We start from the raw sequence: 24,796 nt of genomic DNA on the forward strand, positions 1-24,796 counted from the left end.
ACTGCATCTGCCCAAGACACAGACTGGACGATCCAACCTGGGGACCCGGTGTACGCCAGAAACTATGGGACAGGAAACAAGTGGATTCCTGGAAAAGTCACGGCGAAAACGGGAGCACGCATGGCAACCGCCCAAACTCCGTCCAAAGTGATAACACGCCATGCGGACCAACTACGTAAACGGCCGCCAGACAACAACGAGGACATCCCGGCCCCTCCACGATCGTCACCAGGCCCATCAGCCAAGTCGAAGGTGCATGGTGACTGTAGCCCACAACAACCACCGGAGACCTCGAGTGAAGTCTGTAAAAGTGCACCCCAACGACGCTCCACTCGCGTGCGGAAGCCGGTACAGCGCTTTAATGTTAAGGGGAGAGGAATGTTAGATACTAGTCGATGTCGCGAGATCTATAATATTTACGGAGTGGGTCCACGCGACAAATGGAGCCACGTGAAAAATAAAGAAGAAGACTGCGGTGTTCTAAAACCGCTACACGTCTCGATATTGTCTCGTTGGCTCCGGAGTCTTGGTTTATAACAGTCTTGCTATCTAATTTATCGGGAAATATGCCGGTACTCAGAATTAAATTACATATGTGAGATTGGCCCACAAATTAAGTGAGCAACTGATTTTATAGGCTGATTTTTTTTTACCATCTTCACAAAAAGCACCTTTATTTTTAAGTTTGTGTATTAGGCTGTATACTTCGGTTTCATTAGTAGGAAAAAAAAAAATAGTACTCTCAATACTCGGCGAGATGTAAGATTCGTAATCAGAACTACTAATGACATTGCCAGGGAAAGCACCGAACATCAAAAAGTGGGAATTAAATTTATCAGCAAGCTTAGCCCCTGTACAGGACATGCCTTCAATTATAAGTTCAGAAATATGTTTTCTTTTGTTTATAGAAAGTAGGTCTTTTACATTTTCCCACACTTTTCTGGGGTTATTTTAAATATGTATATGTGAATTTATTTTCATGATACACATTTCGTTCTCGTTTAATATCAGCGCCTAGTTTATTTCTGCTCTTTTAGAAAAATCAGCTGATAATCCGGATGTTTTGTTTTTATAAAAAGGGCGAAGAGCTTATTTCGTTCTTTCATTCTCCTAAGATGTGCGGAATCAATCAAAGGCTTTCTAGACTTCCTGTTTCTTTGAAATGGCACCTTTGGAAAGGCTTGATCATAGAGTACCTTAATTCTTATAGAAAAAAGGTCGTGTGCTGCAATGGGATCATTCAACCGAACAACGAAGCTCCAGTTTTCCTTCTTGACTAAACTTTGAAACAACATAATAGTTTCATCATTAATGACCCTTATACATAATAGGTGCATGACTTTTGGGTCCTTTACATTGTGTTGAACAAGGTGGTAAAAAAATAAAAATAGGTAAATGGTCACTAAGATCCGAGAGCAGAACACCCGCCTCTAGCTCATTCACTTGATAGTTTGTAAAGCATAGGTCAAGCAAGGTCTGAGACATTTCTGTCACCCTGCTCGGGGCATGAATGACATTTTCATGACCAAAAGCATGAAAAACATCAAGAAGCCTTTGTTCGGCTGGATCTGTTGACAATACATCTATATTAAAGTCCCGACAGATAATAGCATGTTCACCGATTTGCGCGCACCATTCCAGGATATTTTCCAGAAATTCTAGAAACGTGGCTACTGTACACGAAGGAGGTCTATACACAACGACAACTATAATACCTGCACACTTTAACAATGAGATACTCATAATGAGGTTAAATTATGGAGAATTCTGATATGACATGTATATCTTGGTGTTCCTTTACGTACAGCGCCACACTCCCTCCCTTCATATTGACTCGGGATATTGACGTGCACCCATATCCCGCGAAGTGAACGACATAGTAGTCATTTGAAAACCAAGTTTCAGTAAAAGCTATAATATCAAAATTATGGTTTAACAGATAGTAGCATGTCAACACCTTCGTGTTTATTTGTTAAACTTCGCGCACTAAAATTAAACAAAGAAAATTGTCTTTTATCGCGCAGTTGATTGAGGTGTTTAAAAGAACCTGAATCATAATAACTGCATTTTGACTGCGAACTAAAAGTATCATCAACATCACCAAAAAAGAAAGAAGCGTTAGTAGCCATTAGCAAAAAATAGAAATCAAAATTGGCGAGTTATGAAACCCATAAACAAAACTCAGTCCATTCGCGAAAATTCTGCCACCTCTTTACCGCACATACATACAGGAGGAGAAGGAAGGTCAAACGTCGGTAGCAGGTGGACCCGAAGGAAAAATCCATCAATGTAACCCTGTTTGGCAGTCAATGTTTTCTAGTGGACCGCTGACTTTGCCTGACTGTACGTCAAGTATGTCTGATTGGCCAACAAGTTACTCTGACTGACTGTCAAGCTCCAGTCAGACTCCACTTGTCGGCTTTCTGATCGTTTCCTGGTGGCCGTCGGCCACCGCGAAATGCCATCAAGATCTCTTGATGGCGATTCTGAATGTACATCGATTGGCTCTGAGTGCACGTCAAAAAGCTTTGACGTGCAGACAGACGTACGGTCAAAGGACGTAAAGTTCGTTCGGATACCACTATTTCGTCAAATCTATGAATACAAAAAATAATCTATGCACAAGAAAACGATTTCGGGACGTGAGCCCATAAAACCGCTGATGTTAGAGATATGACACGCAGCCGACCGACAACCTTGATCAGAAGCCCGCCGAACACGCCACTTCGCTGTCTTCGCTTCGCCCATAGAGGCTTCGCCGAGCTTTCATGAACGATCGCTCTCGGCTCATTTTGTTTGCCCGCTTGTTCCAACCTGTCGATCCTTCCCGGGCTCTACAATGTCTTATATCTTAGTAGAATTTCTACTCGACAAGACCCAGGCTGTTGTGAGTTCCGACGATGTAAGGGACTTTAGCGGTGTAGTTGAAGACGACAAGGTGTGCCAGGTCTACTGGGCCGGAAACGCACGAACAAAAGGATCGTTCTACGGCGCGAAAGTACTCTACATGGCAGGTGAGTAGAACTGAAGTACGGCGAGTGATGTACGAGTGCTTTGCATAACATGGTGAAGGCTTAACTGCATTTGCAAGGTAATCCTTCCACGTTTTCCAACTGGCAACCTCATTCTAAACTCCGTATTCCTTCACGCCGACATAAGCGCTAGGCCTTACTCAGCGCCAGACTTTCGTGATGCCCTCAAAGACGTAATAGATCTCCGAGACGTCAAGGCAACCGGTCAATACCAGATGAGCCACATTTGGATGGTCACCTGCACAAACGCGCTCGCGAAAGCGGAGCTGTGCCAACAAAGAGAACTTCTCGTCAAAGGACGAAAATGTCTGGTCATACACCTAGACACTCGTGACATCAAGATAAGAATCATTTGGTTACCAGACCATCTTGAAGACCGACGTGTCACTGAGGCCCTGCAGGCCTACGGAACCGTGCGGAGCATGAGGCGGGAGAAATGGAGATGCCCCGGCATGGAACATATGGACACGTTAAACAGAGAAGTAAACATCACACTTCACGACGACATCACGATTGAGAAGGTGCCACATCTCGTGAAGATTTTTGGGTGCCAGTGCCTCCTACCCGTTCCAGGATGTCCACCTCTATGCCTCAGGTGTAACGGAGTTGGGCATGTACGCCGCCAGTGCAAGACCCCCCGCTGCTTTAAATGTGGAAGGCACGGGCACACGACTGATACGTGTGTCACAACGTACGAAGTAAGCTCCTTGGACCGAGAACCCAAGAGGCCGAAGAACAAAGTGAGCTGCTTATGGATGTCACGGAGGTCCTCGACGCCTCGGGGCACACACCACCGGTATCAACGATCGAAAAATTCGTGGAACAGGAGCACCCAAGAGCAGCACCCGCCATCAACGAATGTAAGGATGACCCTGGGGGCCTCTGGGAGCCACCACCGCCTGATGAGGACGGCACGTCATCCTCATCGTCAGAGTCAACGATTGTCGGCGAAGTGGTTACAGAGTGCGACGAGGAGCATGACGAGGCGGATGCGGAACCCACAAGCATCACACTGGCCTCTGAGACGTCGAGACCAATTGATGAACCAGAAGGAACTTCAACGCCCCGCCCGACCAAAAGTCCCTGTTCCGAAGAGCTCCCTTCGAAGAGGTCCAAGAAAGACCGCCAGCCGGCAGGAATGCGGCACAAGCCGTACTCCAAGCTACTGGAGAACCTCAAGGGTACCGAGAACAGCCACTAAAATGTCCTGATGTATCCCGCCCTTCCATTACATATTCTAACGCAAAACGTTAGAGGTTTAGGGTCTAGAAGGAAGCAGTTTCAGCTGTTGCGTCTTTTTGAAAAAGAGAAAGTTGATGTTGCGGCAGTACAGGATACAAAATTATCTACGGATGAAGTCATCGCGGACGCATTAGAACCTTTTCTTAAGGATTACAAAATCTGCGTTAGCCAAGCCAAAGGAGTCTCTGCCGGATGTTTTCTTTTTTTTTTTTCGTAAACAGCTTGAGCTATCATCAGTTTCCATTCTTAATGACCTGGAAGGGCGTCTTATTTCCTGCGACATTTGGTTTAGGCAGATAGAATGGCGCTTTATTTGCCTGTATGCTCCAAATATGCCTAGAGAAAGAACATAATTTTTTTAACTTATTTCTCCGCTTTTCAACACAAACACAACAATAGTTGCAATGGGAGATTTTAACTGTGTTTGCAGTGCAGACGACCGATCGGGTGTTAGAAACGAGGTACGACAGAAGTGCCGCTGCTCTACGGAGCATGCTTCAAGACCATAACCTTGTTGATGTTGCTTATAAGAAAGGTGAATCGATACGCTACACACATTTTCAAGGAACGTCTCACGCACGAATATACATAATATATGTCTCTGGTGATATAATCGACTCCATGAGGAATTATCAAGTCAAACCAATTTTCTTTTCCGATCATTGCCTGGTATCAGTCTGCTTTGGGCCGCGCAGACTCCGAGGTGTTCATCAGCAGTGGGAACACTGGAAGCTCAACCTTAGGCTTCTAAGTGATGAGCAATTTTCAACTAACATCTCCTTACTTTTGTCGAATACAGTGCAAAACAATGACATGCACATCTTTGCAAAATGGGATAGTTTTAAGCAAGAAGTAAAAAACATCGCAATCGAACGCTCTACAGTTGCATCATACAAGAACAAACAACAGCAGCGTGACCTTTTTAAAAATTTAGTAACCCTGCACGAACTTGAATGCTTAAATCCAGGCGCGCACAGCGACGATGTAAACATAGTACGAGCTCAGCTTCAAAAACATGAAACCGAAATGTACCGCGGAGCATTAATTCGCTCGCGAAAGAAACGCTTTCTCCTCGGCGAACAACCTACAAAAAGATCTCTGGATGACGAAAGCCGTAACGCACTGTCAAAGGAAATAGTAGAAATCAACAAAGATGGAATGATAATCACCGACGCCACTGAAATAGGTAAATCTTTTCACCACTTCTACACAAATATTTTTGGAATAATAATACCTACAAAAGAGAAAACTGAAATAGAACAGCTACTAGCACAGATGCCAAAACTTGACGAGGAAAATCGCAACCAAATTGAAGGCCCCATAACATTAAACGAAATTAAGGTCGCCATTAAATCTCTTCCAAATGGGAAAACACCGGGACCAGATGGACTAAGCTGTGAATTTTACAAAAAGTTCCAAGACATCATATCTCCTGCTTTGCTCGCTGTAATTGAGGAATCCTACATTCAGAAAACACTCCCCCCCCCCCCCCCTTCATTTTACCGTGGACACACGGTATTGCTACCAAAAACAAAAGATCCTGGAATGCTTAAAAAGATGGAAAACTACAGGCCAATATCACTCTGCAACGTAGATTATAAAATTTACGCTAAAGTGCTGAATGAAAGACTTCAGTGCGTAATAGAAAAACTGGTAGGTGAGCACCAAGCTTGTGGGATACGCGGCAGAGCTTTCCAAACGAACGTACATGTTGCCCGTTCCGTCCTAGAGTCTGTGTCAGAAAATAACGATCAGGGCGGACTTGTACAAATAGACCTTACAAAAGCCTTTGACCGTGTGAGCCATTCATTTTTATTTGCCCTTCTTGAGCACGTAAACGTGGGAGAGACACTTTTGGAGGGAATCCGACTTTGCTACATGCATAGTTCGACAGGACTGAAAATCAATAACACACTTTCCGATGAAATTAAAATCAAATCTTTTGTAAGGCGCGGCTGCCCTCTCTCTCCCCTCCTTTTTGCATTGTATATAGAGCCCTTATGTCTTAGCGTCCTGAAAACAGAATGTATTCGTGGGTACTCTGTAGCAAATGTTGAGGTAAAAGTCCTTGCATACGCAGACGACGTCGTATTTTTTTGCGTTGACAAGAAGAGTGTCGAGAAAGCGCTTGATCAAACATCGCGTTACTGCGCAATCACAGGGGCTTCAGTGAATACATCTAAATGCAACGGCTTCTGGTACGGTTCTTGGGCCACAAAACCACGTTCTTTTGCGGGGATAGCTTGGAACCAGGGGCCGATCACATATCTCGGAGTACCGCTCTCACAAATTCGTAGTAGCTCGACGTACTGGTCCTCCCTTGTGAACACACTGAGAAGGAAGGCTGATGCGTGGAAAGGTAAAGACATTTCCATTTTTACAAGAGCAAGTGTCTGTAATATATTCCTTGCTTCAAAGCTTATGTACGTCCTTCAAGTGCTCCATTGCGCTCGAACAGACATTCATACATTCCATAGAATATTTGCCACTTTGATATGGTGCTCAACGTGGGAACGTGTAAAAAGGGACAACCTTTTCCTCCCTCTCGAATCTGGTGGTTTAGGACTATGTCACATTTTTGTCCGCCAGCTAGTGTCAAGATTCTTTTTCTTTAAAAATGCCAATCACAAATTTCTTAGCGTCATACTCCAATCGCAGCCTTGCTGAGAGTTTAAGCTATCTTGTTGTTTCAACGGGCGAAACGTCGAAAATTAGGCCCTGGGGATTTTTAAAGGAAGTTGTCGATACCTTCAATTTTCTAAAAACACGGTTTTCATTGGAATATTTGTTTAGCGTGTCAAGGAAGACACTGTCGAGGAATATTACGGAAAGCTTGTTTTCTCTGCCACTTTATCGTACCCGCTTCACGCTAGAACCCATCAATGATGTTTTCAAAAAAGTAAAAAAAAAAAAATGGGCGTGCCTCCCTCAACCAAGACGTTCTTCTTCAAATTGCATACATCAACCTTACCAGTAAAAACTTACCTCCAGGAAAAAGGAATATTTGTACCGTGGACTGTTAATTGCAGACTCTGTAACAAGCCAGAAACCATAGAGCACTGTTTTATTTATTGCAACGACGCATTTTTGTTTTGGGACGTTCTGCAACGCACAGTAAAAAAAGATCTAATTTTTAATGACTACAGTCTCCGCTTCCTCCCGTTCGCTGAAAACGAAACCGTCCCATACGACATGTTCGCTCTGTTGAGACTACATAGCCTATGGAAATGTCGAATGATTGATAGACATGCAGAGAAACCCCGTACAACGAAATCGCTTTTCCTGGAGCTTGTAGCGCAAGTGAGGAGCGTATACGCTTCACCATTTGGTCAACCAGGGTGGTTTGCCTTGTTCAATGCATGTCTAGGTCTCCCAGATTTCTGAAAAACTTTATTGACGATATAACCTTTTGGAAACATTGTATTATACTTGTCGAGATTTTTGTGTTTAAATATATCACACCTACTGGCCACATGTACAAGATGCCAAATATAAGGTGCGCGTGCGACATGGGTATGTAAATACGGTGTGAAGGTGAATGTTTCGTAAGTGTATATACCTATAAGTATCAACATGTTATGTCACTTGTAAAAATTTTCCATGCACTAAAAAAAAGAAAAATGTGGAATAGCATAGGATTAAGGTGTCCGATTTGTACGCTAGTGGTCGCGGGTTCGATCCGCGGTGGTCCTGCTTTTTTTTCTTTTTGAACATTTTGTTTTATCGAGGAATTTGGCGATATTTATGAGTGCATATAGCTTTACTCTTATATAAATGCTGCCCTTGTTGTTGAAATCCCCTTGGCAGTGGCAGTCAGACGTCATCTGATGGACCATCAGTGACGTCTGATGGTCTATCACGTTCCACCAAGGCTGCTGACTGGCAGTCAATGTCCCAAATCACGTATCTTGTTGGAATTTTCAATAGGGCAGCTTCCACCGAAAGGGTGGAAGTTCGATTGGTGAATGGCAGACATGTGAAAAGCTAGGCTTTGATAGACAAGCACATCGCAAACTAAGAAATAAAGCAAAAAAAAGAAAAGAAAAGCAGGAAGCAAATAAGGATTAAAGCAAAAAAGTGAAAGCCGTTTACAACTCCCTGTAACGCCGAATTGGAGCACAGCTCTTGAAGAGGAGGAGGGAAGGGTACTGGGGGGGTGGGTCACGTGACCTTGGAGGGTCACGTGACGATGCCGTCATCAATGGCGTCACTGATGACGCCATCAGTGACGATAACGATGCGGATACCGATGACGTCATCAGTGATGATGACGATGGCGATGCGGATGCCGGTGACGTCATAAGTGACGTCACTGATGACGTCATCAGCGATGATGACGATGACGATGCCGGTGACGTCATCAGTGACGTCACTGATGATGTCATCAGTGACGATGACGTCATCGCATAGTTCCTCCTTCCCCTCTTTTCTCGTCGTGGCCGGAGGCGAGCCAGTTACCGTCACTACCTGCCAAGGTTCCTAGACGGGCAATCCCATCGAGGCGTTAGCAACATCCACCAGGTGCTCTTTGCTAATCGTTTAATTCGTTTTAAAATTTCTTTTCGTGACTTTTTTAACATGATATTGGTGTGTTCGATGTGATACTCCTTATTTGAACACATATCGACCAAGAAATGAGTGCCGAAATTTCGTTGTAGTATCCCTTTAAGTCACAACCGATATTTTTCTGTAAACCTCGTGTGAGTTTGTTGCACTCATTATGCGGTGTGAATAAATTTTGGCAAGATTTCCTACCTGCCCACAGATGCATGAACTGTTACCATTTTTTAAGTAGTGAACGTAGTGCTAAGCTTTCTTTATTTTGGAAAGAGGCGTTGGGACATTTATTATGGAACAATCACTTAACAGTCAGAAAGTGGGGAGAGCGAGCAAGCTTTCTCAACTTTGTCTCTCTTTTCTCTAGCATTGCCCTTAGTTTCAAGTTTCAGTAGACATACCTACTAGTAGGTATGTACAAACTGCTCTAAAGCAGGTAAAAGTCTGGGAAGTCAGAATGGTGCGAATTCCGTGTTCTGTGCTTTTCGCAAGGTGACAGGGAAGTGCTCTTGCGAGGTATGCGGAATATGCAGACGATTTTGTTATGCCCGTCGTTTGTGTGTCTCTTGCATTTCATTTCATTTATTTCGGCTCAGGGGAGACGAGGGTGCGGCAGATAGGACGAAGGCCCTTACCGGATAAACGGCAATACTCAAACTAATAAAAAAAACCGGGGGGGGGGGGGGGTGAAATAAGGTGATTATACAAAGGCGCAATCACAAGCCAAGATTTGCGATAACATTGCGTGTGGTCCGGTGGGCCGTGTGGTTGTATTTCACCCTGCTCTTTGTAACACAGTGTCATGATGAAGAGCTGGAACGTTTACGGTTTGTGCTGGGGTCACGGGGATCATGGCCTCCGAAACCGAAACCAGATCAGCGAGATAACTCCGAAATGACGGAAGCAATAAGTTGTCGAAAGCCTGTTTTTAGGGTTTTGAACCTAGTAAACAAGGCAAATATAATTAAACTTCGGCGTTTTTATGCAGGAGGACTTATGTAACAAAACAATACGTTCTCTTTCCCAAACGAAAAGAAAGTAGCACTTAGTCCGCCGTATATGGCAGCAACTTATTCGCTGCAAAACCTATGCTGGCAACGTAAGCGGTTTTCTAATGGCCGCCACCATGGTGAGCCGCGTTCCCTTTCCCTCTTCTCCTCCCCCCCCCCCCTCCCCCCCGTGGTGGCAGCGGACGACGGGCGTGGGATTTCTACTTCACAACTGTTGTTCACCGTACCGGCAAATTCCATCTTCCTTCGAAAGCGAAATTTTGGACCGACTAAAAGAATTGATATTCATCCCGTACGACACGCCCTTCTCGTGGCTGAAGACATCGCTCGCTCAAACGTTAAGCACGAAGTGCGTAAATCGAGTTGAATACGCAGGCGTACGGTTTATTTACTTGGTGCGAATGCGGCCAATGCATGGTGCTACCCGACTTCAAGCCGGGAGTATGTACTGGAGCGAAATCGGCAGCAAACTTTCCGACATACAGTCGACCGGGTGAATTACTACGACCGAAAGAGTTCCTTCAGTAGCTGAGTGGGAAGACGTCCGCTTCACACGTAGCGGGCACGGGTTCAATCCCTAGTGTGGACGTAACATTTTTTTTCAAACATTTTCCGATGTTTACATTTCTTTTTTTACAATTATCATTGAAAAAAACAATTGTTGTGGACGATACGTCGCTGAACTAATTGGTATGGGATGCCAGTTTTGACACCTCTGCCGCACAATGCCACTTTCAGATCTAAGGCAGCTAGCTCTTCACGCATCATCTTGAGAGTATTCTTTTCGGAGCTGATCACGGGAATTCCCCACGGGCACCCACTACTAATTGCCAACACTTAAATGTACAAAAAAACTCATCTTGAACTATAGAACAGCGAGCGGAACAAACATAACTGAAAAGGAATCGCACGGCGAACGAATCCCGAACGCATTTCGTCCACTGCACCCAAAAAAAAAAAAAAAAAAAAAAAAACAATTGCACGGTTGGGTGTAGTTACCCGACTTCCGCCACCCGCTCTCTCCACACCACATCTCCGTGCGGTGTGTGAGTTTCGGTTTCCGTTTCGAGCAATTGCGTTCTTTTGGCTTGATTAAAAAAATATGTCACTCTGCAGAAAACTTTTAAATGGGTAGTATTCCGACACCATAATGAATCACCTGGCAAAAAATGAAACTAAATATATTGGGGGGTGTCAGTATTCCTTTAAGGCCATAACGCACGCAGAAAATAATAATAAGAAAAAAAAATGTGCCGGATATTTTAAGAAAGTTGTGTCAGCTGAAACTTGTTCCAATCGTATTCGTGATCTTTTTATGCCATTAAAGGCCACATGTGTGTGTTTTTATTACTAGTGTGGATTTATCTTCGCATGTTGACTTCCGCTCGATTTTGCAGTTGTTTTCCAGGAGCTTCATAATGTTTGGATGGCGTTTGCTACTCATGTACCAAAACTTTTATTTATTTTTGTCTTGAGCGAAAAAGAGGGGGGGGGGGGGGGGATAAAAGCAAAATAACAAAAACAAAAACACTAGCCATATAGACCGACTTCAACCAGACAAGTAATTTTCACTGTTTATCCTCTCGGAATAAGAAACACCTATCGACAGATTTTTTCCCAATAAAGGAAGGATATATAAACAAACTAAATCAAAGCGGAGGATACACTAGAAATGTACTTTGATATGTCTAAGTATTTAGAGCTAGACGTTATATACAAGCAATAACAAAATTCGTTTATTAATACCTTTGAAGTTGAGCTTTCTAGTATGATACCCTCATTCAAAACGGCGATGCTAATAAGAACACTGTCATTAGGAAAGACGAACGGGAGCAACTGCCGTGTTTAGTATTGTCTTTGAACATTTTGATCTGCATTGAGTAAAGTTGAAAGAAGTTAACTACCGTGGTGCCAATATTACGAGCGTTAGCGCCACAAGTCATTTTCTCCGGCGTTGCGTTTCCCCATGAATCCCACGGTGGCTCCTGGTTCAGCGGCCACATAATGAGCTATAGTTACTGACAATTTTGAAAGACGTATGCCAAGTTTTGATTACCGCTGAGAGAATAGCAATACGATTGCGTGAATGGGTAGACCGTTTGGATACAAAATAAACTGGAGTGGGCGTTGGTCACAGGACATTAGTGATTTTTAAAAGCATGGCACTGTGCCGCATATTCAATATCCGGACTAGTACTGCCCGTGAATAACTAGTACGCCGGGAAGTCCAAATAAAATCTCCGAAGATATATCTTGGAACTTCCACAACCCCTCTGACATTCAGTTAATATCAATAAAATGATCATAAACCTATTATTATTATTATACATTTGCAACAATCCATGTCTAATCTGATACAAGAATCTAAAAAAAAAAGAGAAGAAAACTGGCATATTGTCTGGAAAAGCAAAAACTATTTCTATACAGCTGTATCCAAGGAAGCTGTCGAACTGTATAGTATCGAGCAGCACTAAAAATGCGACGCTCCTTAGGAATGTTATGAAAGTATAGTTATCAAGAGTTTTTGACTTATTTTTTTCGAGAAACATTTGTAACGTCCAGTAAGGCGAAACCGAATACAAGCATTCATTTTGAGACCAATTACGTAAGTCTTTCTACACCTGTCCGCCCCCACCGTTACTCGGAAGAGCTGCGAAAGACCCTATTCGCCCAGCTCGCCCATGACCCGCTCGCTCTGCGCACGGTCATATAATCTATGGTTCTGCCTATCGGACAAGACAGAAGTGGACCTTTGCTTACACCTGTTCTTGTGTGAGCAAACAAATGTCACTCGGCAGCTGCGCAAACCAGGCACGGCCTGTCTCTCGCCGACACGGAAACCCTACTGGTTATTTAAGGGAAGGCAGGCACTGATTTGATGCCCGCGTGTACACCGTGGCTTGCATCGATCTGGTCGGCACGTACGTTCCCCGGATCCAGTAATTCTCTGCGGTGAGCTCTGGATGAAACGTGCAGCTCTCTTTTGACGCCGCCACACCCCTTTGGCCTGGACATGCGTCGTTTCCGACCGCTTCGGAATCGTAGCACGGTTGCCGCACAGAATCGTCGTTAGCCACTGCGAGAACGAACTATTGTTTATTGCCCGTAGGTTGTGGATAGCGTTGGTATTACTTCTTTCCTTTGTATTGACTTTCTAGGGGTGGGGATTTGGGGGGGGGGGGGGGGGGGTTGTGGCCTGATATTAAAGATAATAACAGTAGATGTTCACTCACGTCTGTTCCTTCTCCAATACACTTTTTCGTAAGAGCAAGAACGCGCGGGCTAGCTTTTTTTTTTTAGATTTGAAAGTTGTAAAGTACTTTTGTGAGACGACAGGCGTATAAATAAAAGCCATGACGACATGGACAGATCATGAAGCGGCTGTGTTCCCGTCGTTCAAGTTTTTCTTGCATGTCCATTATTTAGAAGTGTCGGAGCCTCTTTTGCACGCTTCCAAGAGCACGCAGAGGACAAAAAGGAATAGTTGAGCACTGGTCCTGCGCCACAGGGGCCGAAGATCAACGTGCCTTTGTTTGATTCTAAATTGGAGTAATGAAAATCGATTCAGGACTCAAATGTTAGGCTTAATGGTACTTCAGTAGCTTCATAATTTAATGGGGGTATTGCAATAAAAGTTCATCGTCCATTATTTATTGGCACAAAGCACGAAATGTTTTTAGTTAAGGAAGCCCAGTAACACTTTGGGTATCTCTTTCAGGGAATGAGCCTAGCAGGGTTCATGAAAAGACGGTGCTTCGCCATAATTTTTATTCTCGGTATTGTTCTTTGTTCGCCACCACAAGAAAGTGAGTATGCACATATCATATTCGTGACTCAGTTCAATTATCCGGACCTACACACTGTGTAAATGTTTATGCGGCAAGAGATTTTGCTTCTTCTCGAGGCGATTCGTATAACATGCAATTGTAATCCTGAGTTGTCGATCTGTATGAATACTAAACTTTTCCATAGCTATATAAATCAAGCATCTGTTTCACGTGCTTCAAGACGCTTCTTCTTTTACTGTCTCACAGTTAAAACATACGACCAATGTACTAATATTTAGGCCCTGTGCTGTTTTTGGAGACACAACAAAAATAAATAAATAAATATTATTATTATTATTATTATTATTATTATTATTATTATTACTATTGTTGTTCTAGTTGGCGGAGGCGTACCGATAGGTTCAGGAAGCGCGGGCATGTGGTAACTTAGTAAATCCAAGGAAATCCTCCATGCCCTCCCGCGCGGGCTCAGTTTTACGGTCAAGGTATCCATAAATGCGGCTAAAGCAAGCACTTCCCGATTGCCACAATTTTGTTTGACGGATTTATTTACAATTTTAACGAAAATATTTTATAATTTTGAGTAGACTTTGTGTACGTGAGTAACATGCGCCTGTGTACACACGGGCTTGTTACCCCCTCAAACGCAAAAGCACCGCAGATATACGCTAATATACGCATGCACACACGCACGCGGTATTACAGAAGCTTTTTGCCGACGATTGTTTACTTTATTCGGTAGTCACAAATGTGAATGAGCAAATTAAAATCAATCGTAGCCTTCAGGCTTTGAACATGTGGTGTGAAAAGTGGGACATGGAAATTAACTATACTAAATACACATTTACTCATATAACTAAAAAAAAGAGTGCACTTTGTTTTAGGTATAACATTTGAAATAACTTTTTGAACAATGTAAATAGTTTTAAATATTTAGGAGTGACCATAACCCATGATCTAAACTGGCGAAAACATGTGGAAAACGTGTGCTCTAAGGCTTCAAAGAAATTGTACTTCTTAAGGAAAAAATTGCACAACGCAACAAAGAACGTTAAGTTAATTGCCTACAAAACATTCGTGAGGTCAGTTCTAGAATATGCACCGGCTGTCTGGAGTCCACATCAGAAAGTCTTGAAGTCCAAATTAGAAAGAATTCAAAGATTAGCTGTGCGCTTCGTTTGTGCTAAATATAAATGGACAGATTCGGTTACATCAATGTTAGACTCATGCGACTTAGACCTACTGGTGACAAGGAGACAAAAACATCGACTGATATTGTTTTTTCAACTCATCCATGGACAAATTAAGATTAACAAGGGCAGCTATGTAAAACTACCATGTAAACGAAGTGACCGATTAAATCACAACTTAGCCATTGAGCCGTTCAATGCCCGTGTTGATGTTTTTCGATACTCATTTTTTCCTGATGTGATTGAATCCTGGAATACATTGCCTAGTTATATTGTTGACAGGGAAAATGTTCGTGAATTTGAGAGCCTACTTGATGTGTACTATTGTTGTGAAAGATGTTAGGTAATGTGTTTTGTTGTTTTTCCCTCTCTGTAATGACCCTGACAAGGGTTAACAGTATTTATAAATAAATAATAATAAATACATGCACAGAGGAATATGTACACACGTGTGTACACCCATAGTAACATGCATATGCATGAGAAGGCACATACATGTGCTCACATGCACACACATACGAATATAACACGCATGCACTCACGCGCACACACAAAGACCAGCTCAAACTACACGTGCACACTACAGAGGCTTACACTAACTTGTACCTGTATACCCACACGTGCACACACGCTCACACACATGAGCTGACCCGCCCGCGCGCACACACACACATATGAAAAGGAAAATGACATTGCTAAACTTAACTGGGAACATATATGTACCTACCAACTACAGCCGATCCACGAAATAAGTAGCATTTCTTTTTGCGGTCGATCGTTCGTTCACTGAGTCGTTCAAGTTGTTTCAGATGTCTCAACCGAAAATGAAGCGGAAGTCACAACTGTATTTTCTGGCCGAGAGAAGCGACAACTTTCCGAAATTATCTATACAATCAGCTCTGGAGCAAGATTATTAATCGGTAGGTACTCCGCAGCTCGTTTTGGACAGACTATATTGAGACACTCAAGTCTGGAGGACCATAGGGATTCAATTGATATACCCTAAAGTTATTTCATTACTGAAATAAAAAAAAAAACTTTACCAGATGTGTCTCAATACAGGAATACAAATATGCGAAATAATCCCTAATATACAATTGCAATACATTTGTGCTGCAATGCTCAGATATCCACACAACCTAGTTACTGTGGATATCTGATGATTTCACGAAGCCCCGTGATTTCATTAAAATAGCTAGACATTCAGGGTCTCAACATACAGTCCAAACTCTTGTTTTTAACTAGTTTGTAATATTGTGATGTAGCAAATTCTGAGGCGTTCTCGGCCATGGTGATCCACGATGTTATTTTCTTGACCATGACCGTTTGTAAACCGTTCGAGCGTTGTCACGCGTTGCATTTTCCATGAAGACCAGTCTAGCCTAGTTTAGAAAATAGAATAAGAAAATTTATAACGTCCGTAATCGACGTAGTGGTAACGGCAGATGAAGCTAGGCCACCTGACATCTGCATTCGATCCGTTGTAATGAACCATAGGAAACATTTTACTTGTCTCTATTGGTGCGCCCTAGTGCCACTAAATAAGCTACGCTTCAGAGTAACGACACTTCGCCATATTGTGTCTTAAAATCATGGTTGCCAGTTATCTGAATCTTTACCTGAAATCACAGGAAACACTTTTCCGCCCTGCACAAATGTTTAAACAGCTCGCTGCAGAGCAAAGCAATATTACACGACCTTTCTAACACCAAATCTAATGCTGTAGAAGTCACACTATTGAATCATGAAGGTCGGCAGTTGCGTCTGCTCTGCATACGAGCCAAAATGGCGGCGCCCACGGCAATGTTGGGGAACAGAGTGCCCATACTCTAAGCGCAGCTCATTTAGTGGCTCTAGTGCGCCCCACTCTTATCCTGTGCGGAGCGCAAGTTGGTCTGCTTCTTTTGCAGGGGTTGTGGTGACGTCAGAACGTAGAGCCCTGATTGACTCTGATTGAAGTATAACAGTTACACCTCAAAGCAGGCACGTAGCCAGGATTTTGTTTCGGGGGGGGGGGGGGGGGGGGCGGGGGGGAGTCCACCCATGACAAAATGCTGTATGAAGGGGAGGGGGGAGAGGAGGGTCCCAGCAAAATGGAAGATTTCAGGAGGGCGCCCGGACCCAGTGCCCACCCCCCCCCCCCCCCCTCCCCAGAGGCCAGATTCATAAAAAACCTCTTACCTACGACAACTTAGCTACGAAGTTCGTAAAGTTACGATCATCGTAAGATGAGGCGAGAACGGTATTCACAAACGCGTTCTTAAGTGAGAGGAGGAAAGTTACGACCTCTTACGGAGAAACGATGACTTCCGGTGCTGTTGCTATGGCAAAGGCGTCTTCGGCAAAACGAACAACCAATTAGAGAGCTAGGCATAGTTCGGAGCACGTGGATTTTTAATAACAAACACAGGCTAACCACTCATTGATAGACAGCTCTGTGTATGTCCTGTCCTGTCTGTGTGTAAATGTGTAATGTTCAAGCTGATTCTCATAAACACGGGCGACCTTTCCATCACCGCTTGTCTGGGGTTCGTGTCCGTGCAGTGGTATATCGACGCTAACACGATTTAAACGCTTCGTTGACTACTACAAACTCGATCGCTACGAAGTCAACACAACTGTCATCGTTGGTAAAAGCCCCGTGCCAGTCGTTTGCAAAGCGACGTAGAAGGAAACAAACCGCCGCGGCGTTTCTCGCGGCCTCAGAAATGCAGGAGTGAGCCGACGTTAAAAAATATACGTTTGAACTACGAGAGTGTCAGCAAGTCACGCAAATACCTGTTCACACTCGGAGCGGACGCGTGCGTTTGATCGAAGTGCAGGAGACTGCGTTTCGGTAAGCGCTTCGGGACCGATCTTCTACGATTGCAATTCGATACTGACGTGACACTCGGCAAAGAAAGGTTGGACCGGCATCACATAGCTCCCACAAACTGATACAGCTCGACAGTTAAAAATGGCATACTCATAACAAGGTGTACATACCGTGTTGCGAAGGTAATCCATACGGCGCTTCTTTGAGCTCCATATCACACAAAACAAGGAGATAGAATCGAGGAGTCCCTTTTCGACGACAGCGTTTGTCACCGCTGCCTCGGAAAACAAGGTGATCGAGATGATAAGGGGAATCGGTTGACCTCTGAAATTTAGTTCAGCTATCAAACTATTCATACGGGGAGGGTCCACAAGGGTCGCGCGGGCATATTCCATTCAGCAAGCCAGCCGGTCGTGGGCAGACGGTCTTGGCCAAGGACCGCCTGAGCAATGCTGCGCCGGAACGGGTCGGAGCGGTCGGAGTGCCTGCTAGGCCTATATATTCTGCCGAGCTCGCTTGGTCGGTGGGATCGTCGCCTTTGTTGCCTTTTCCGGGTGTCTGTGGATCCAGCGTTCATGTTCGTCGTAGTCGGTTTCAAGTACTTCTTCATTTTTTTCTTTCTGCTTGATGTCGGGACGCGCAAGAAAAGCAGGTAGAAAAATAAATGTCCGTTGGGTCGTCGCGACCGAGCAACTGACTGACGTTGTCGGCCATGTTAGTTTGATCGTAGAAAGTGCGTAAGACAGCTTCGGAGCTGTCGTAGGATTTTGTCGTAACCTGCGTAAAAGTTACGACAATTTCGCTTCGAGAATACGGATTTTCTCTCAAATTTGTCGTACGCATTTTTTTCGTCGTAAGTTCGCTTTGAGAATCAGGCCTCAGAGTGCCCATACTCTAAGCGCAGCTCATTTAGTGGCTCTAGTGCGCCCCACTCTTATCCTGTGCGGAGCGCAAGTTGGTCTGCTTCTTTTGCAGGGGTTGTGGTGACGTCAGAACGTAGAGCCCTGATTGACTCTGATTGAAGTATAACAGTTACACCTCAAAGCAGGCACGGATATAGCCAGGATTTTGTTTCGGGGGAGGGGGGGGGGGGGGGGCGGGGGGGAGTTTACCCATGACAAAATGCTGTATGAAGGGGAGGGGGGAGAGGAGGTCCCAGCAAAATGGAAGATTTCGGGAGGGCGCCCGGACCCAGTGCCCACCCCCCCCCTCCCCCCTGGCTACGTGTCATGCCTGCTCAAAGCAAGCTGCCTCAAGGTTTACCCACTATTCTACAATCAGAGTCAATCAGAGCTCGGCGTTCTGATGTCGCCGCAACCCCCTGCGCAAGGAGCAGACGAATTTGCGCTCCGCATAGATACGATAGAAAATATCGAAAACTGAAAGCATGCAAAATCTGTTTCTTTTTTACCTACACCTTTTTTGATAATCGCGTGTAAACACACGTTGTACGACTGAACACGGATGAACCTCGTGCGCAATTAACACAACTTAAATATGGTGACGACGCATTACCACGATACGTTAATGATCCCCATAATTACTGACAGCCTATTAATCGGCGAACGTGACGAGTACCGTACACCTTATTGTCACTCCGCGGCTATTGAGATTGCGAGATTAGCCTGTAAGACCGCAGGAGAACGAATCACAAAGCAAGACGCGTGAACAACCAAAGCCGCGCTCCACGTTTTTCTCAAGCCATCACTGACTAAGGTAGAACTCGTTCTTGCAGACAGATGTATACCAAACTCGGCATGCGTGCGTAGATTGCTTTTTGGATGATCTCTTACGCGTTCGAGAGATTGTGACACAAAACGGAAAAAAAAAGTTAAGAAGGTTTCGGCTTAAATAAACGTGTAGCAGCAGGAAACCCTGAACATAAGTGCCATCACGTAAATTACCGTGCAAGGTATCTGACGGCCCAATAAAGTTTGTTTCACACTCTCTTTACCGCCCCTCTCCAAGAACGAGCCCTTTCTTGCATTGTTATATTCACAATCCGGATTTCTAAGAAGCCGTTCTCCGCCCATTAAGTATTCGCTGCTTAGCAAGTGATAATTAAGCTGCGGGTCTAACTTTCTAACTCATATATATATATATATATATATATATATATATATATATATATATATATATATATATATATATATATATATTAGTAGCGCTTTTTCCAGCCGCGTATTTTAGAGCCAAGGAACCAGAAAAGCGTAATGATACTTTTTTATTTTTTAATTAAATATTTTTAGTCAAAGAGTTTTTCGTAAAGTGGATGCCATTGTTGCGGCAAAATGATGCCTAAAATTATGCCGTCTGAAAAGGTCGAGTTCAAGTGAACCAAAAGGAAAAGCGGGCAATCCTCCCGCCCTGTTTCCTTGAAGGAAGTCCGCGCAGGAAGGAAAAAAAATCACGGCTTCCGAGTGAAGCTGTCTGACGACTTTATCGTCTGGTGGACCAATCCAGTTCCGCAAACCTATCACGTGGCTCTTGTGCCAGCACAATGCAGCGCCCCTCCCGAGGATCACGTGACACTCACAGGGTTCTGGATTGGCTTCGGCTTAGGCTTCGGTGGCTGGTAGCGTCCCCCGCGGTCCATCGTAAGGTGGAACCGAGTGAGAAAGGGGTTCCTCAGAGAGCAATCTTCCTTTGTCGTAGGGATCAATGGTGAAAGGTTCTCTCCACCACACCACCTTATATTTACACTCAGAGCCTTTTCACTGTGTCCGAGTACTCCCACAGAAAATAACAAAATTCGTCGTAGTGTTTATTTTTATTTTTTTGTTTGTTTGTTTGTTTTGTTTGCTCTACCGCATAGGCGTCAGTTCGATAAATAAGTTTTTCGCAAAATAGCGATCACGCTTTTGTGAGTTTTCTGCATTTCGACAGGGCAAAGGGGCCATTTCTCGAGCGTTACGTTTTGTTTTTCGTACAACTTTACTTTTTTTTTTTTTTTTTTTTACAAGGCATAAACACCACAAGTATTCAACATGAGAGCCGGCGGTGTTGAATCGAGAAAGCATGTTTGGCAGGAGTTGGAATATTCTCTTTTAGTTTTCCGGTTTGCCGAAAGATTAGCTCGTATTTACGAAGCCTATAGACTGGTGTTGCTGTAAATTGGCACACGTTTTATTATATATATATATATATACATACATATATATATATATATGTATGTGTGTGTGTGTACAATGCTGTATGCTGCGTTTCAATTTATGGTAACGCTTCACTGGTAGGCGGGACGACAAATTCTCACGTTCTGAAGAACGCCTAAAATATATTTGGGGACAAATATCGTGCTGACAGCAACAATAAAAGCGCCAGGAAAAAACAACAAGTATAAATACAAGCAGCGCGCTACTACAACCAAACTTCGAAGTGCAAATACCATAAACCTAAATGCCTTCTTATCACGATGATGACGCAATGAATTCAAAATCCTCGTGTTACAAATGCACTTCTCAGACAAGGACTTGGAATACATAGCGTCATCATTGCGATAAGAAATGTTTCTGATTTTTGTTTTGCACATTAAAGTTTAGTTGTTAAGAGCGCACCGTTTGTCTTGTTTCTAGACCTTGTTATCTGGAGTGTGTTATTCCTGCAATGCAGCGACTGGTCGTTCTTTTCATTCGAGCGTATTGACAGACGCCGGAATGCTGGACATGGAATCGTGGTGTCCATCTCTGATGTCACTTTGCATGTTTACGACCGCAGGTGCCGGTGTCGGCTTCATACAGTCTATCGGACGGTTAGGGATACAGGTTATCGGTGAATCGGACGGTGGGCTTTTGGGATTCCTCGGGTCTCTCTTCGCCGGACTAAACGCCAGCCTTGGTAAGTTGCGGCCGCCGTTCCTCTTCGGCCGTTAATTTAGAACGGCATGTCACAGTTTACTTTGCGAGCATTCCTCGGAGCAGAAGAACCGTTCCACGTCCAGGCGTTGAAAAAGCCCAAGGGGATTTTTTGCGTGACGTCAATATGCAATAGAGTTGCTCCGTGCTCTTTAAAATGCAATTGTGTCTTTTTTTTTTGTGGCAAACTGGACGTTGGGACAAAAATGCTGCAGGCGACGATCACTGTCGGCACGAATTCAACGGTAGAGTGAGGCGGTATCGCGCAGCTACCGCTCGAAAACATTCTGTAACAGGTTTTGAAAATCGCCAACATTTATCCAGGTTTCAACATATGTTTGCTCTCACAGTCACGTGTCGCACAACCGGGGAGTTATTTCGAAATATCGGTTGCATTTTCCAGTTTGAATATTTTGTTTTTAGTGAAAGGAATCTAGGTAAATGTATAAATCCCCCCCATAAAAAAAAAGAAGAAAATTCTTTAGTCATGTAAGTTGTTTGGCGAGGATAAAATAAAACAAATATGCAGGGTGTTCTATTTTAGCCATAACTGATTTTTCTAAAGCAGTGAAGGACACACTAATGCGGTACTGTAGAGATGAGTTATATTGTCAGGTGGACATTACATAGGTTAGTCGTCATGATACGACAAGTATAATTAACTAAAATTTGCTAATTAACATTTTAAGTAGTTAAAATAAACATATGGCTTCATTAAGAAACCTGCTAAGCGTAAAAAAAAAAAATTGTAAAAAAATGGTGCGCGTGCTGTATTTTTTGTTTCCCGAAAATGTATTTAAATTCAAAGCGCTTGCGCACTTCTTTCGTTTCTTATCAAAGTGGTAATTTGAGCGCACTATCGCGCATCTCAGTAGCTCAAACTCTTTCTATAATTTACTGATATACAGATGCACCTATATACTGAGAGACGTTCCATATTTAATGACAACATTCCTTCTTCATTTCGCTGTGCTTTTTTAATTTGTGAATGAGATTCACCAAATCGCACGACCTTCCAAGTAGCTATTATTCTGGAAGCTCAGGATAGTGGAAAACATCCAACAGTATTTAATACTTCTTTAATTATTTGATTTAAACCACTCAAGCGCTTTTCATCAGCTATAGATGCGATCTTACTTATTTTAAACGTTTCTACCCCGCAGAACGAGCAAACCTGGGGTAAATGTCACATTCCATGTTATTGCAACTCAAACTATAAACATATTCATAAACCCCCTAACCCCCTCCCCCACCCCCTTCCCATAGAAAACACAAACAAACAACAACACCAACACTGTCGCAAAAAAATTGTTTATTTATGAAAAAAGCAACAAAATATACCGCTTAGGCACATGAACTTCATTGCGCTTTGATGCGTCAAAGCTATATAGACGTTTAGTGGATTTTGGTGGTGTAGTACGAACACAATAATTTAAGCTACAACACACATATGGAAATTGAAGATAGACAAAAATGATTCTGGAGCGAGAGAATGTATGGTGTTAACAAAGGCCAACTTTAGATTGGACTGCAATTATTCGATTTCCTAATTAGCCTTTTTTATTTCTTGTTTTAATTTTAATACCCTTAAAGTAGCTTTGTCCAATCTCCCAGCCTGTCAGGATTTGGCCTGTGTTCTTTGCTTCGTGCGAAACATTATTTCAATCAGCTTTAATTGATAAAACAATCGAAAATGTTAAAATACAAAGACTCAGCTTCCTTTCACATCTAATCTACGAGTCCAACGTGAAGACATCTTGCGCTGCTCGAGCATTTTTGGCTGCCGTGTGCTGTTTAAAACACAATTAAATATTCAATCCAAAAAGTACGCTTTCTAAGATTACACGTGACCTCAAATTCAAAACGTTTTGTACAATAGAACTGAAAAACAAAAACCAAGAACTACAAAACCTGGCAACCGGCTTAATTAGAGGGAACTGTGCCTTTTTTACGGTTGTCTTTTTCTTGAACAGGTACTGATTGAAAGTGCTTTAAGATTTCATAATATATTTTATTGATGCTTATGAATGAGATACTTAAGAATTCTTTCTTGCAGATTTGGTTCGAAACATTCTCCTAGCAGTTCTAGGAACAAAGGACATCCTGCTGGGAACTCCAACGAAAGACGAACCGGCTGGCAATGCCGACGCGTCTCACGTTGAATAGGTATTTAAGGAAAAAAGTAGCGATTAAACGGCGTTGTGCAGTATTATCGGCCGCGCGAAAATACTTTCTCTTTTTATTTGTTTTTGGGGAACGAAGCTCTTTCCGTTACTGTTGAAAAACTGCGGCGTCTATTTTCCCGGAAAGCATTTAGGACGGTCAATTGCTAAGATCTACGCACGATCAACGAATGGAATTCTCTCCCCTCCAATACTATATCGTCAAGTAATTTTGCATCATCACTTGTAAAGCACTTTAAAAATGCTAATCTGTTTTTCGGTGCGTGCTTCAGCTCTGTTTGGAGGACATTTAACAGTCGTTACGAAAGTGACTGTTTAATGTCACTACCGTAACTGCTTGGACGACATTAGGAAGTTTTAGGGAACCGTCTTTGCACATCCGATACGGTACGATTGGCATTCCGGTACGAACTGTGCATATGCGAGTCTTCTGCGGCAGCGCATGCGCAGTTCATACAGGAGGGTCCATAGTACGGTATCGGATGTGCAAAAACTGTTCCCTAAAGCTCTCTATTAAATTGTCTGGACAACATTAGACAGTGTATGATTATAATGCAATTAAATGCAAAGATGCAAGCGAGCTGGACAGGAATGACGAAAATAATCCCTGGAGAAGGGGAACAAGAGGGACAAAGGACAAACACAAATCTCCAAACACAGCTAGGTGACTGGTGCGCGACCGAAAAAATCCGCCTGGTCCGGGTATCGAACCAGAGACCTCTCCATTTCTAGTGGAGCGCTCTACCAACTGAGCTAACGAGGGATCATTAAAGGGAACGGGTTTCATTAGCTGCCACCAGTCTAATACCAACAAGCGTGAAAAACTTGCAATTTTAAGGTTATGATTATAACGCAATTAAATGCAAAGGTGCAAGCGAGCTTTGTCCTTCTGGTTCCTCTTCTCCAGGGATTATTTTCGTCATTAAATAGTTGTTACCGTAGTGAATAACCTTTACTTTTATCAGTTTTGAGGAAACTAAATTCGTGTGTCACCTGACCATGGGAAAGAACGGCAAGTAAGGAGGAAAGGGGTGGAAGGGCACTGAAGGAAGCGGAAAGGAATGAGGAGGAGAAAGGGCGTGGGAGATAGGAAGGAGGAAGAGGGAGGGGAAGGGAGGCTGATGAGGA

The 24,796-nt window shown here is 43.4% G+C and overlaps 1 protein-coding gene across 1 annotated transcript in view; it reads left to right on the top strand.

Moving 5' to 3' along the window:
* The window catches only part of LOC121047165, a 66,608-nt gene extending 42,957 nt beyond the window's left edge, over positions 1–23,651 (top strand). The window contains exons 5-7 of the mRNA XM_042292209.1: positions 13,560–13,647; positions 15,629–15,739; positions 23,542–23,651. Coding sequence (XP_042148143.1) covers positions 13,560–13,647; positions 15,629–15,739; positions 23,542–23,651 — 309 coding nt within the window. The remainder of the gene's footprint in view (positions 1–13,559; positions 13,648–15,628; positions 15,740–23,541) is intronic.
* The last annotated feature ends 1,145 nt before the right edge of the window (positions 23,652–24,796 follow it).

Source organism: Ixodes scapularis, unplaced genomic scaffold, assembly GCF_016920785.2.
Source record: "Ixodes scapularis isolate PalLabHiFi unplaced genomic scaffold, ASM1692078v2 PGA_scaffold0__279_contigs__length_252992795, whole genome shotgun sequence".
Classification (NCBI taxonomy): Eukaryota; Metazoa; Arthropoda; class Arachnida; order Ixodida; family Ixodidae; genus Ixodes; species Ixodes scapularis.